This window comes from Aspergillus ibericus, assembly GCF_003184845.1.
Source record: "Aspergillus ibericus CBS 121593 unplaced genomic scaffold BO80scaffold_24, whole genome shotgun sequence".
Classification (NCBI taxonomy): Eukaryota; Fungi; Ascomycota; class Eurotiomycetes; order Eurotiales; family Aspergillaceae; genus Aspergillus; species Aspergillus ibericus.
Genome location: NW_020292122.1, coordinates 364,686 through 379,432, shown reverse-complemented (window position 1 = coordinate 379,432; position 14,747 = coordinate 364,686). Strand labels below are relative to the sequence as shown.

The 14,747-nt window shown below is 49.5% G+C and overlaps 4 protein-coding genes and 1 non-coding gene across 5 annotated transcripts; 3 read left to right on the top strand and 2 right to left on the bottom strand.

Annotated features, from left to right (window-relative positions):
* Positions 1-1,211: 1,211 nt before the first annotated feature.
* On the top strand, positions 1,212-3,149 carry BO80DRAFT_109444 (uncharacterized protein). The gene is made up of 2 exons (XM_025713399.1): positions 1,212-1,296; positions 1,546-3,149. Exon 2 carries the CDS (start codon positions 1,634-1,636, stop codon positions 3,140-3,142), a length of 1,509 nt encoding a protein of 502 aa, XP_025574510.1. The 5' UTR covers positions 1,212-1,296; positions 1,546-1,633; the 3' UTR covers positions 3,143-3,149.
* Positions 3,150-4,922: 1,773 nt separating this feature from the next.
* On the top strand, positions 4,923-5,941 carry BO80DRAFT_445881 (uncharacterized protein; the record flags this gene model as incomplete). The annotated part of the gene is made up of 3 exons (XM_025721520.1): positions 4,923-5,078; positions 5,139-5,485; positions 5,533-5,941. 3 exons carry the CDS (start codon positions 4,923-4,925, stop codon positions 5,939-5,941), a joined length of 912 nt encoding a protein of 303 aa, XP_025574509.1.
* A 381-nt stretch (positions 5,942-6,322) lies between these two features.
* On the top strand, positions 6,323-7,314 carry BO80DRAFT_502794 (uncharacterized protein). Its single transcript, XM_025724344.1, has 2 exons — positions 6,323-6,386; positions 6,448-7,314. Exon 2 carries the CDS (start codon positions 6,551-6,553, stop codon positions 7,202-7,204), a length of 654 nt encoding a protein of 217 aa, XP_025574508.1. The 5' UTR covers positions 6,323-6,386; positions 6,448-6,550; the 3' UTR covers positions 7,205-7,314.
* On the bottom strand, positions 7,217-7,656 carry BO80DRAFT_109417 (uncharacterized protein). Its single transcript, XM_025713398.1, has one exon. The coding sequence runs from the start codon at positions 7,596-7,598 to the stop codon at positions 7,371-7,373; it is 228 nt and encodes a 75-aa protein (XP_025574507.1). The 5' UTR covers positions 7,599-7,656; the 3' UTR covers positions 7,217-7,370.
* A 77-nt stretch (positions 7,657-7,733) lies between these two features.
* On the bottom strand, positions 7,734-7,805 carry BO80DRAFT_t181. Its single transcript has one exon. It is a non-coding gene; the product is annotated as a tRNA-Glu (tRNA).
* Between the last annotated feature and the right edge of the window lie 6,942 nt (positions 7,806-14,747).

The window sequence follows — 14,747 nt, the reverse complement described above, 5'->3', positions numbered from 1 at the left end:
CTGACCTGATAAACTTTCTTCCTCATCTGGCTTATCTAGTGCAGTGAGAGACTGCGGGGCATGCCTTGCTACTTGCTAGTTGCTAGTTGCTACTTCGTAGTTGCTACAGGACTGTGGATAGGATGAATAGGCCGAGGTGGGGCGATCTTAGCAACCAGGCTTATCGCAGACCATCGCTTGAGGCTATTCCGGAGATTAAGAGAAACAATATCATCATGACAACTATCGAGATCATGTGTAACATCTGCTGGGTCTAGTCTGGGCTCCCATGGCTGTCAGAATCAGATATCCTTGATCGAATCCGCTCCGTATTCGTACTACTGATACTCTAATCTATCTGACTGAAAGAGAGAAAGAATACTAAGCAAATACCGAACAAATCTGCCATCCTGCATGCACGTATCAATCTCCGCATGCATCGGCCATCAAAATCCGAGACTCGGAAATGCATGTCCCATCGCCGCTTTCAGCTCCTGCCCCTCCCACCATCTTCATTCCCACCGACGATAGATCCAGACTTGGCCAAACCCATACGAAGTTAGTACTTGGCTAGTAAATGCCAAATTGCAATTAATTCAGAGGAGAAATGTCCCTGGAAGGGTAGATCAGATCATCTTATTTTATTCCTCTTTCATCTGCATGCACATGCACGCACGCACGCACGTTTACATTTGAACCAGAATACGGAGTACTAGGTACTAGTACTACTATGTAAACTTGATTTAAATAATGAGACTAGTGATGTCAATCCGTAACTTGGACCAATCTTTGTTTCCTACTTTATCGGCTGAAACAACAACGTAGCATACAGCACGCCATGTGTTGTCCTTGTCGCAGGCTTATCCTTATCTGCCTTCCTTTGTACGGAATGTGTTGAATTGGGTTGTGCCGGGCTGGGCTGGGTTGGGTATTCATCCGGGCCTTTCTTTTCTTCTGCCCATTTTGGTTCAACCTATCTATCTATCTACTAAATAGTACAGAGTACTAGTACCTAGATAAGGACCAGCCAGACAAGCAATGTGAATCTGAAACCGGAATGTCAAACTAACCCCAAAACCCTCCGAGGCACGTTCCCAAACTCCCAATTCCATACGGAGTACTACTCCACTTCATACCCGGGGGCCGGAGAATACCAACACCCAACCAAGTACCTAAATCCATTATCCAACGCACTCCAACTACATATTTTACTTTCCCTTTGTGCACCTAAAACTCAATTGAATCCTGAAACTTACCACCTACCTGTGCCAAACAAACAAAGCAAAAGACAGGCAAGGTAGTAGGGTATGTAAGTAAGTAAGGCAAGGTAAGGCGGCCTTCAGCCCAGCCACCTCATCACAGCACACCACACAACACAGCACCCCTCATCACATATGCGGGCTGACGTGGTCGGCGTGGTGCATTCTTTCCGTGGGTTTGGTTTTGGGTGTATTTAATATAGGGGATTTTTCCGCTGAGGGATCTATTCCTTCTATAAATTATATTTTTCTTGGTTTTGGGTGTTTATTGTTTGTTATAATTGATCTAATCTTACTTTGACTTCAGTTGAGCTACGGTTCTAGTATTCCAGCATACTTACCTACCAACGACCAACCCACGAACACTGAAACGAGGTATACTACGAGAAAAAAATATGGCCGTTCACACTGTCCGGCTCCGAAGAGCACTCAGCTCCGCATCAGCGACCAAGAACCGCTCGATACAAATCACCCGCAACATACTGCACCTGCAAGTGCTGGTTCACTTGTTCCGCGTCGCGATTTCTCTCGCTCTGCTACCGCTCGACAATACCATTCTGCTCGGGGCGTACGCGGCACGATGTCTTCCTGTCGGATTACTATCGGATAGTAAGACGGGGACGCGACGACGGCAAGCGGCGCTGCGGGATAAGTCATTCCAACCGAAGACGGTGCTGGTGACGGGGATTGATACGCCGTATGGACTGGCGGTTGCGCGGGGGTGGTATTATGAGGGGCATCGGGTGGTTGGGGCGGAGGTGGTGGGGGAGGAGGGGGGAAGTGGGGTGCCGTGCGGGGAGAGTATGTCGAGGGCGTTGGGGAAGTATTATCGGTTGACCAGGAAGGGGTATGTGGTGCAGGTGTTGGATGTGGTGGTCAAGGAGAAGGTGGATGTGTGGGTGCCGTGTTGTGAGGGGATGGAAGGGGAGGAGGGGGATGCGGCGGCGAAGGGGGTGGTGGAGGCGCGGACAGAGTGCAAGTGTGTGACGTTGGATCGGGGGATGGTGGAGTTGATTGCGGATCGGGAGGCGTTTATGAGGTTTTTGGTGGAGAAGGGGTTGCCGGTGGTGGAGAGACATGAGGTGTTGTCGAGAGATGCGGTGCATAAGATCTTGCATCGGTCGCCGACGAAGGTGTGGAATATGCGGAGGGACGGGGATCGGGAGGTGGTGTTGCCGAAGCGGACGCTCAGTTTGACGTATTCGGAGGTCAGTGAGATTCGCATCTCCAGGGAGCGGCCGTGGACGTTGCAGCAGCAGACGAGGTTGGGGAGTTTCTTTGCGGAGATGGTCGTGGTGGCGGGGCATGTCAAGGCCTCGAAGATCTATCCTGCGGATGAGCAGGGTGGTTGGGGCCAGTCACCGATGGATCGCGGGTTGGCGACGGCGATTCAGGCGCTGATGGATCGGTTTGCGACGCAGGTTGGACCCCGGCTGACCGGCCACATGCGACTGAAGTTGTTGGTCGATGAGGAGATGGCCGCGAGCTATCTGCGATATGTGATCCATATTGATAGCTGTGTGCATGGCGCATCGGCTGTCAAGTATCTCCTCCTGGAGGAGGCGCCGGGGTCGTTGGTGGCTGGGTATCTCGGGGTGCTGACGCCGCAGACCAATGGCGTGGCCGAGGTGAATGTGACCGGGGAGATGTCTTTGAAGGCGGACATCTCCACGCCGCCGCGCAAGGGGTTCAGCCTGTATCGGGCTGTGAAGAAGTGCAATGTGAAGAGGATGGTTCCGATGTTCAAAGGGGTTGATCGTGCTCTCTCCGAGGGGAGCAAGTTGCTGTTCTTCTGGAAGAACCAGAAATTCTCACAGCTTGACCCGATGCCATGGTGGTGGCACGCTCATATCTACCAGCCGTTGAGGGAGTTGGAGATGATTGTGAAACCGAAGAGAGCATGAGGCTTGTATTCATTCATTTGTTTCCTTTGTTGCAGTCAGCGTGGAGGTATATGGAACCACAGGACACGATGTTACGATTAGCTAGGAGCATCAGGTGGCGCCTTGGGATTAATACTGCGGATGATGGAATTTTAATGGATGTTTGAGTCAGATACCATAGGGAATAGGAACATAGATCGGACAAGCGATTGCTTAGGATCTGCAGTGGAGCATGGCTAGACTCGGCGGTGCATGCCAGGAATCGACCATGGAAGCTGTTTCCATGAGAACAGCGCCTTGGCGCTACCATGAAACCGCTAGCACGCCGGTACTTGTTACATGCCATGACTGGCACCATCCTACTGTATCTTACCAAGTTATCTGGGGTCATTCTATGATGGCAACACACGGACTCTGGGGAATGGTAAAGTTCAAATAGACATTATTGTCAACCACGTGCAGCTGCCTTCACCGAACGTAATGAAGAAATGGCAAGATGTCAGGACATCATGTAGCTGGAATATGTCAAGACCAACGTAGGCCAAAAGGAATATATTTCCTTCTTAGCCACGGGCGTAGAAGGTAGAAACAACATGGCTCAACAGTAAATGCTAAATGCTGGAATTTGTCTACGATCAAGTGACTCTGATATTCTAAGAGTCACCTATACTTGTCATGATACCGAGTATATTTACCCGTGGCTAATCAGAGCCCAAAGATGTTGGGTAAACTTCGGAAGTAGTGCACCTGAAGGAACCACGTCATTATACTAGAAGCATATAAGATAGATATGTATGTATAGTAGATATAAAAAGTGAATACTGTTGGTTTTTGTTGCCTATTCTTCATAAGTTGAATAGTACGCTAACGTTTAATATCTTGCTTTGTATCCATCCAGCCGGACAAGACGAGATTTCTTGTATACTATCCATAGAGGACGAAATACTGTCTGGCAACTGCCACTTGGCGATATATTCAGCTGCCTAGAAGCCCCATGACCTCTCTGATGAACTGGTCAGGCTGCATTCGTCAGCCTCGAGGAATCCCCACCGTGATTCCGATTGGCCCATAAAAACTTTATATGGAGGGCCTCGGTATCAGGGCCCCGCAAGGAATGTCAGCAACCGAGCCTGGAGGAAGCCAGGAAGGCCTCATCTTACGAGGAAGCAGATAGTATGCCGTAGAAACCGAATCTCATTAAATTCAAAGTAAACCGTGCATCGTCATGGCAAATGTCAGCTGCACATGTGAGTTTAGTTGCTGCTATTTCTGTCGGCACCTCCGCCTAGGCTATATTTAGGCAAGTGGTAAGATCGCTCGGGTTACGGTACCGTACCAAAGGCTGAAGCTGAAGATGCTGCGGATGCCAATGTCCTCAGCCACAATCTCTTGTTCAGTTCAATCTTCTTGCCCCTTTCTTTCTCATCTACTCCGTACTCTGGATTTCTTGTAAGTCACAAGGGATTGATTCTGTCTCGTTGCCTGACGTTGCGTTGGCCGGGTTCCCTCACCCTGCCACTTGAAACCGCCCACTTTAGCGTCCGCGCGGCATTGATCGGGTTGCCCCGTTCACCTGGTCGTGGGTTTTTCGATCGCTATCGGCATAAACAAATCATTCCACTCTCCATTCACGCCGTCCACGATCTTCTATGATTGCGCTGTTCTGAATACAGGCACCTAATAAGAATATCAGCAATCGACTCAACGAGACAAGTGTCAGGTCGCTGTCGCCCCCCGTTTCGCTTCCGTGTAGGAAGCGCCCTTTGTCGTCAGGCACCGCTCCCCTCGTCTCCCCTCCAACATGAGAATCTCTCGACCTTCCTTCAATCCCGGGCGGACAAAAAACATCATCCATGGCTTTCAGGCCTTCATAATCTTTCTGGCGTGGGTCTTGACCATCGCTGTGTTCACAAAGGGCGATGGCATTGATGGGCGCGAGGCCTGGTACTGGGCTTTGGTACGTGCGATCATGGTCGTTTATCAAGTCGCTTGATCTTATACTGACATGTCGTAATAGTGCTGGTTTAGCATCCCCGGTCTGATCTACCTTGTGGCAGTGCCCATGTGGCCGCGCGCACGACGCTTCGGAAACGTATATGCCTTTGCAACCGTCGACTGTCTGTACGCTATTCTATGGTTCACTGCGTGGGTTTGCGTGGCCAGCTATGTGGCGGAAGGAAAGAGCAAGGGTAAATCGGATTCCAGCTCTAGTACCTCGACTAGGAGAGATACCAGCACCAGCACTACTACCAGTACCAGTAGCACCACCACCAGCGCCAAAAGTGGATGCGATAACTGGGCTTATGGCAGCGCAAGTAAATGCAAGATCAGCACCGCCACGGTGATCATGGGCGTTGTTATCTTGTAAGTGCTCTCGCGAGTATCCTGGCATGTGCTAATAGATTCCACAGCTTGCTTTTCATCGTAACCGCCTTCATGTCTTTCCGCAATGTTGCGCATTTCCGCCGAACCGGCACCTTGCCCGACGCCGTTTCCGACCCTACCTTTGCTGCCCAGACGAAGGCCGCCTTCAACCCCGCACATGACTTTGAGGAGGAAGAAGATGATTTCCGCTCCCGCGCTGGGATCGGCTCTTCTGTCCGTGGCGACAGAGACGAGGACTATGCTCTGTTGCAGCAGAGCGAGGTGGATGAGTATGGAAACTCACAAGCGCGCTCTGCGCTGTCGGGCACATACGATCCGACGGTTTCCGGGGGAAGCGTCCTCCACGACTACAACACCAGCTATGGTGGCGCACACGGACAACATTATGGAACACCGTCGGAATTTGGAACCACCGTAAGTGGCTATGGGCGCTGAGCGTGGTAACTAGCGTTTGCGTTTGTCTCTTCGAAACGACCATGGAGCGGTGTTCGCGGCGCATTTCGTGCTGTATTCTGTATTTCTTGCGTGCGTGAGTTCTTTGGCTGCACCTGTCTGCTTCTGGTGACGATTGTTGTATTTGGACTTGCCGTCCGCACGGCCTTATGTCTGCATGGCTATTGATGATCTGGATGAAACTGTACTGGACTTGATAGATAGCATTAACTGTAAATGTATTATGTCATTGCCAATCGAAGTCCATGGATTGGAAAGTAATCGCTGACCGCTACTGCATTGTGCCGGCAATTCTGCCACCGCCCTGGACTTATCGGAGGACTTGACAGCTTGCGTCCACCTTGCTTCTTCCTACTTCTTCATCTCACGTGTATATCAATCAATCCAAGACCGCGTGCTTCCCCAGGTTTTCACGTTGGTCGTCAAAGTGAGTTAATCCACCACAACCGTCACGACACTATAAACGAAACCACTAACACGCCGCACAGACCACTCCACAAACTGCTACGCCTGGAGCCTACCTCAGCAGTCAAGCACATTACCTACCACCAACAAACAACCATACACACCCACGACTAAACACCCACCAAAATGACCAGCCTCGACCTTTTCAACCAATACCCCCTGCACCTCGACCCAACCTCCAAATCCATCTCCCTCCTCCCTCCAACCAACACGAATACATCCCTCCCCGCCTCCCCAGCAACCATCACCACCGAACTAACCCACCTAAACGCCCTCCACCGATCCCTCATCTCCCTCGACCCGCCCAACATCCCCCCTCCCCCACTCCCCATCAACCCCAAGCGCAGCGCCCAAATCACCAAGCTCCGCGACAGCGCCAACGCCGCATTCCGCAAATCGAACCACGCCGAGGCGGCCCGGCTGTACACCTACGCTATTGATATGGCGGTTGGACGGCCGGGATGGGAGCCCGTCACCCTTGCTAGGGAGGAGTTGGCGGGGTTGTATTCGAATCGGGCGCAGGCGTGGATGAGTCAGAGGAAGTGGCCGGAGGGGTTGGTGGATGCGAGGTGTAGTGTTGAGAGTAAGCCGGTGGGGAATGTGAAGGCTTGGTGGAGGGGAGGGAAGTGTTTGGTAGAGATGGGGAGGTGGGAGGAGGCCAGGGGGTTGGTGGAAAAGGGACTGGAGATTGAGGGGAGGGCGAGTGAGGGGGGGAAGGAACTTTTGGGGTTGTTGGCCGAGGTGGAGGAGGGGGAGAAGAGGGCGAGTGCGAGTGCTTAGATGGATGAGATGTGTGAAGGAATGGTGTGATGTGGGTTGTTACCGAGCTGCTGAGAGCTATCGGCTGGGATTCGATTGCGGATTGAACCGACTGAATCGGACTGACTGAGTGGATGGATAGATGGACGGATTTCCTAACGGCGTTACGGTTGTATGAATATGAATATCATGCTTGATTGTTTATCTCAAAAAATGTTTTCAATGTCAATCCCACCTTACCTACTTGTCTCTCAAAACCACAAACCATAAAACACAAAAAGTACTCCGTACCGACAGAAAGCTTCGCCAATCCCACCCCAAAACAGCCTAGCCCTACAACAAGGCTGACTTGACTGACAGATACCAGCCCAGCAACACAGCAAAAAACATGAAACAAAGACACCCTCGGTACCATACAAATCCCCCCCACCAAAAATTAATCAATAGTAATGAATAAGTGATGGTTGATTGGCCAATCCAATCACCAAGAGATAAAACAAAGCAAAGCATAGCTGAGAAGAAAGAAGGGGAAGAAAAGGAAAAAAAGAATCTCCGATGCGGGGAATCGAACCCCGAGCTGCTGTGTGAGAGACAGCGATGTTAGCCATTACACCACATCGGACTTTGTTGGTAGTTTGGTTTGGGGTTTGGCTTGTATTGGTTGATGGGTAGGGGTTTGGTGGGGTGGGTTCTGGGTTGTGGGTGGGGATGTTACGTCATAGGTTGTAACTATTTGTTCTTTGGACTACGGAGTATGGAGGTTAGGGTAGGTTTGGATTTGGTAGAGCCTAGCAGGATAATAAGGGTGATATATTTCTGGGGTTGATTAAGGTAGGGAAGGAGGTTTGTATTTGTTTCGTAGTGGTTATGTCTAAAGGATGGAGATGGATAATAAGATCTCTACTAGATACTATATATCTATGTACGAAAGCAAGACACTATTTCCATTTCCCATTATTCATAGGAGTAATCTGTGAGCATAAGGATGATTATTTGTATAAGGTAATTTCATGCATGTGAGCTCTGGGCTATCGGCTATCTCGGCCATAGCCACTTGTATCGGACGATGGAAGGATTGTTCGAAACCAACTCATTGCCAGGCTTTCGAGATACCCTTCCAAGGTAGGATTGGAGATGAAGGTAAAAAGACATCAACACCCATATCACAAGCCGAATCCTCCACACCTGTCCATGTCAACCCGGACACAAATCGATTTTTCCGACCTGCCGCGGACAATCTCAATACATGCACGCATGCAGGACCTCTGTGACCACGTCCTTGGATAGCAGAGGATAAGTCAAACACAAAAAAGTAGAGCCAGAACCGTGAGGTGTGAATAGTAGACCCGATCACCAAGTCTCGAAGCTCGGTGGTGCAATATTTGCCAGGTGAACTCCGCATTGCGATGATTCGGTAGTGTATTTGGAGGGGCTTAGAGATTCCATGGTATTGGACGCTTGAGGGAAGAGCCCAGAGCCACTGAGCCAGCGGGAGATATTAGAGATAGCGATGCCCTTGGACATTTCATCGCCCCCGGTTATTCCCTATTGGGACCTCTAGAGGCAGGCTCATTATGGCTTTCCTGGCATTGGACTCTAAGTGAAGAGCCCTGAGCAACTGAACCAGCAAGACGAATTTTCGATAGGGATATCATTGGCCATTTTATCGACCCCAATTATTCCCTATTGGGGTCTTTGGGGACAGGCTCATAGCATTGTACTCCACGTGCGAGGAGCCCGGAGCCTCTGAAAAACCCCAAAATATGAGAAATAGGGATGCCCTCCCGCATTTTATCGGCCCCAATTATTCCCTATTGGGGTCTTTGGCCACAGATTTATGCGGCCGACATGTTGGAGTGTTTGAGAGCTGTCCAGAATGTGGCGAGGCTGTCTTATAATGAGAGATCGACACAGCCCGGACGGTACCATGATCATATGAAAGGATGGTTATCTTCGACAGTAGTATCCGTATTCGTTCTGGACATGGTCCATATCCATGATCGAGCCGTTCTGATCTTTCCATGAGATCAACCGTAAACATGAACAGCATCAGAGGATACATAGTAGTCTTGTTTGATAGGTATGACCGTTTGGGCTAATTTCCGCTTGAGCAGGGAAATATGCATGCTTTAGAAAGGTGTGGTGCGTAGAACAAGTGTCTTCTATCTATTAACTGGACTCAATTGCAACGCGAAGTAGTCGACGCAGCATTAGGTGCCTCAGATGGGGGTGACTGCATCGTGTAGACAATTGGAGTGTAGCCAAGGAATATGGTGACAGAAGAGTAGCCATAATACATCCCAGAGCAAGCACTGGTTTGGGATACCCTTGTCGGTGGAAGGACGAACCTTGAGACACCAGATGTGTGAACTCTGGTGCTTACAAAATGGAAGTGTTGTCATTTGCACGAAATTGTAGTTTGCCGTTGACCAACGCCAACATCCTGGAAGTGCCCACATAAAATGGTCCATCGTCGTTGAACCACTCGCCTTATGGTGCAACGGGTGTCAATCATAGGAGGGATTTGACTAGTCCGAATTGAGGATTTCAGGGATGTCAACAGGCCCGAGCATGTCGACTCATGATGAGGACAACCCGGTGGTAAGAGTCGAACAGCCACCTACTAATAGGCTTGAGCGTATCGCCTTCATGACGCGGATGTCTAAGGACCAAATGCCCGAGAGGATACAATTTGTTGTATCTCGAAGCCGTGCAGAATGTGGACTGCGTTGCTTTCTCAATCCGGTGAAGAAAGTTTGCAGAGTAAGGTAGTCTTCTCGAGAGTATCGAGTGTTTAAATGCCACCAATATGAGTTGATCATGTCGTTGTTTGACTATATCGTTTTATGACGGCCGTGAAATATGGTACCAGAGCAAGAGACCAGCCTGGCTGACGACATGGAGAGTCTTCCAACATCGGCGTCCCTTTTGGCCATGTCTCACCATGGAGGCACTGCGTTTCCGATTTTCCAAAATATCCTTGTGGACACACTTAAGATAGTAGGTAGAATTGGTTTCCAAATAACCGAAACAAGCGCAATGGAAGCAATAAGAACCGGTTATCTGCTCTAATGCCGGAGCCATCTGTCGACGAGCTCGAGTCGTTCGAATTGATATTGGGTGATGTTTGGGTTGAACAGATTGTTCTTATGGACCAGGCCCTTGTGTAGGGGTGACACCGCCCAACCGTGTAGGAGATGAAGCTCCGTGCAACTAGGTCTGAGCGCATCGATAATATGCGAATGAATCCACTGTAGTAGTGGGATGAGACCGAGGAACTGTGTATGCTTAGGTGAGGAGCAGACAAGAATATGGTATTATCAACATATGCTGTGCCATGGAAGATCATCGATGAATTGCTTCAAACCGTCGCGTCTTTGCCATATCAGCCAAACCACAAGTGTAAGATCGTGGAGGCGACCAAATCAACTCTCCCATGGCGCGCGTTCCTCTCGAACGCAGGATCGCAAGGCTTGAAAGTAGCCATTCTTTGTGGCGACGACCAACGACATATAAGGTCGTAGAGAGTATCTATGCTGGTATGTCGGAGAAGGTTTCGCATGCCCGTTGACCCATGTTCCATCGAAGAGCCGAAGATGATCCCATGATGAGACACCCCGTTACTCGAACGTAGATAAGGTGTGAACGAAGGCAAGCCGTTCGTCTGTTTTTGTACCCGGCTAGGATGGCGTGTCCAGAGATCTGTATATGACACATGAGGTGTGGTCTCCATTAAATATAGAATGCACCTCATCCTCGCCGTATGCAACATCAACAGCACATATAAACGGATTAAGATGCCTCTTGGCCGCAATGGCCCTGCTAATTCGATCACTGGGTTGGCGTAGGTTCTCATTTTCACGCCGCGTTTTCTCACGATGGCTATGGAATATCAAGCGAGGCAAGGGTCCACTGGACCCAAGCGGAACACTTGACGAGCGGAGCATTCAAGACGCCAATAAATATGCGCATCATATCTATCGCCTTGGCTCCAGAAGCGGGAGACTGAGTCTGCGAAGACTTGGCGCCTCCTCTACTTGCAACATAATCATGGAGGAGAATGAGTGTCATATCGAACAAGCCCCTTTACATTGTGAGAATGCGCTCGCAAGTACAGGCCCGTAGCCAGTTTCTCGTAGTGGTTGTTGTATATGAACTAGAGGATGGAGAAGAACGTCCCGCAGCTCCACGCGCCGAATATAGACAATACAAGAAGTCGTAATTGCCGCTTCAAGTTTGTGAGGTGAGTTTGAGAGGTCGCTCCAGACATTTGTCGATTTGAGAATTGTTGGGCAAGCCTCATCGAACAACACAATGGAAGTGTCCTTCATGGGCTGTTGTCCAAAATAAGCAATTCGGCTTCTCATACTTTTTTATGAGGAAGAGAGGAATAAAGACGGTGCCAAGTTGGACAACTATACAGTAAGACATCTTTCGTTCTCCAAAGTCACCCAAAGGCCTTGAGAAGGGCCAAAAGGTACTATTGTTGGAAAGATCAAAATGGAATCCTGAAACGATTGACAGGTCGAGCCATATTGAATCGAAGATTGCGTACTCCAATATAAGTATTAGCACCGACCACCCGTCTTGTTGCATAATAGCCCCGAGGACAGTGAAAGATTGGTTCAACTGTGCCTCGATGCATGGCGGTTAATTCCGTGGCTATTGCCATCGCTGGTAAGTTTGCCAAGAGTAGGCAAAGCCTCAAGACAGCCAATTCTGCTGCGAGAAGTGCCGTTATTAACTTGAATCACCGACGTTGAATTGTTTAGGTAATATAGTATCCCTACAGCGTAGCGACTGCCAGAAGCCACTGAGGTTATGGGTCGGAGGGTTCAGTGTCATGAAAAAACATCTGGAATATCCTCTTGGAATCCCGATAACTGAAATTGACTTGAAGGAGGTGATATGACACTTCAACCCCCTTCCGGCCACATTATTTGACGATATCTTGCGTATCTTTCATCAAAGCCAGTGCGGTCCCCAGTTGCACCAAAGCGAGACCAGCGGATTCTTTAAGGCGAATATCCGTATTTATTTTGGCGAAAGTCTTGTGAAGGCCGTAAGCAGGTAAACAGCGTAGGAAGACAGATGCTATGTGTGGTTCGCGTATGGATGACAGCAATCTTCAGAACGTGAAGCAACAGAGCCAATGATCTTCAGCTCGTCACGGCTCTTCGATGCGAGTCGGATGCTCCGCGTTTTAAGCGACCCACATGAGTCTTCGAACTGAGGGAGTACTCTGCAGCAATCCTATCTCCGGCAGCGTCAGAACAGGCACGCTTTAGGCTCTAGCGACATGAAGCCGGTGTAGTTGGCCCTTGATTGGAGCTCAAATCGAGGAGACACTTGCAAAAACTGCTTGGGAACCGATATCCTGACCGGCATCGCATTATACATCCACAGCGGGTGTTCTAAGCATGGCTGCTAAGGCATCCGTTACGAGAAAGCCATGTTGTGTCGAATGAGATCGATTTCATGATGTTCCATTGCGTAATGGAAAAGACAGTGTGCTGTGAATCGTCTCTCCTGACTTTAAAGCTTGCTTCAAGTGTTCCTGACCCTTGGAACTGCGCTAGATACTGATAAGGCTCATAGCCGGAGACCCAGGAGAGGGAACCAGTGATCTGACAGAAATTCCTGCGCAGAGTCTTCGAAGTTGCCTGTGAAGACCTGGGACATTCTCAAGTCATGCTTCTCCCTACATATCGCAGGCAAAAAAAGGCCGAAACCACGAAGGAGGTAGATGCTTGTAAGATAACTTGTCGCCTCGATTGGGGGTTTCTGTGTCATGAAGGTACTGGATACATGCCACACTCGGGAGAAGACAAGAAACGACCCACTGATGCGTCAAGCACGGGAGAAGCCCTCTAAGAACGAGTTGGAGATCGTCGAGGCATCATGCGGCGGGTTAAGAAGTGATTTCATCAGACCTCACAACCTGAGGCCAAGATAGGAGATTCGTAATTAGCCTGACGAGATACTTTAGGACATTGCCAAGGATTAAGAATATTCCGAGGCCATTGGGCGTAGCATGTTGCGCTTGACCAAGCATGTTTGCTGATAATTGGCTGCGATATTGGAAATGCTGACCGTATATCCAGTTTGAGCAAAATAAGCAACAGTGATGTGCATGAAGCAAAAAATGCTTGGATAAACTCTTGCGAAAGCAACTCGAGGGTCTGAACATTTCTCCGGGCTGTAGCAGAGGCATCAGAAGTCTCTTGAAGTCAGGCTCAGCAAGCCCAGTCATGAATCTTCCCGCCGGTGCCCTGCATATCTCAGTATACCCGAAAAAATACCGAGTTATTGCATATAGACAAGGGTCTGAGTGATTTGAACAGCCGTTCTTCCTATCGCTTCTGGACGAAACATTAGGTGGGCGGCGTGAATCTTCGAATGACCTCGTTAAATGCTTGGCGCGAAGCCGACAGATGACGCTGCTCGATGCAGCTTTCAGACATTTTAGCCAAATGACGATAACATCCCAAAGCATCCGCTGTTCGGTAAGCTTGTAGACCGGATGATTCAGGTGTTGATGGCAGAGAAGCGAGAACCGTAACCTGGGGACGGACGAATCCTACCCAGGTTCATCTTGAGCCGAAATGAACCGCAGACAGCAAATTTAGGTCTCCGTCAACGGTCATACCAATAATTTGTGCTTGGCTCTTGACCTTAGTTGCCCTCATTCCGGTGAGGGGTGTTATGCAAGTCCATGGTCATAAAGATTTTGTGACCTGTGTTCGCCGAGTACGCAACCAAGGCTCACAGTAGAGGTAGACTTGGGTACAAAAGAGTCCCTGCACCAGCCAAACCTGACAAGGAAATGCATGCATGAGCAGATGCTGGAAGGGATTCGAGATGGAGAGATGTGCATATCAAATGCATCTCTCACCAGCATCATAGATTCCGATGCAAAATCCAAAAATAGATGGTTTGGAAAACATATCCGGGGAGAGTGTAGAGCCAGAAATGGAACTCAGAAGCTCCCACCACTTGAAAAGGTCTGACATGGCGAATCACGCCATTTGAGTAAGCTTTGAGTAAAGATCAAGGCTTATCGACCGGATAGGCTCCGACGTCCATTGAAGAAAACATGAAAAAGAGACAGAAGAACCACGTGTGCATGGAAGTGGTGGGGAAAGACACATGACGTATCTTTCCCCAGCATAGTATCGAGCCAGGGGTTGAATCAACGCCCTGTTGTTGGAGAACTTCTGGGACCATCACCAGTGGTGTCTGAAAGAAGAAAGGGTGAGACATGACACCATTCAGTTTTTTCAGGTACATGATGTACCGTCAGGAGGCTATACAGTAGAGAAACACTCGAGAGCCTCAGAGCGGATGTACTGAAGAGGTGCTTTGACGACCATCCGACAACGTTGTGCTAATATGACAACATCTGAGCCAAACGATCAAAACCGAGAAGTGAGTGTTGTCCGGTTGGTAATTGCGTTTCGCCGGCATATAGATTGTTTCAGGGTCGGGGGGAACTTAGTCCTTGCTTGTTGCTTGTCAGCTGTGATGCGTTTAGCATCACGAAACCGCTGAACGCTGCTCATGA

Excerpts from the sequence above, each read along its gene's own strand:
- BO80DRAFT_502794 (XM_025724344.1), top strand. The coding sequence starts at position 6,551 with ATGACCAGCCTCGACCTTTTCAACCAATACCCCCTGCACCTCGACCCA.
- BO80DRAFT_109444 (XM_025713399.1), top strand. The coding sequence starts at position 1,634 with ATGGCCGTTCACACTGTCCGGCTCCGAAGAGCACTCAGCTCCGCATCA.
- BO80DRAFT_109417 (XM_025713398.1), bottom strand. The coding sequence starts at position 7,598 with ATGGTACCGAGGGTGTCTTTGTTTCATGTTTTTTGCTGTGTTGCTGGG.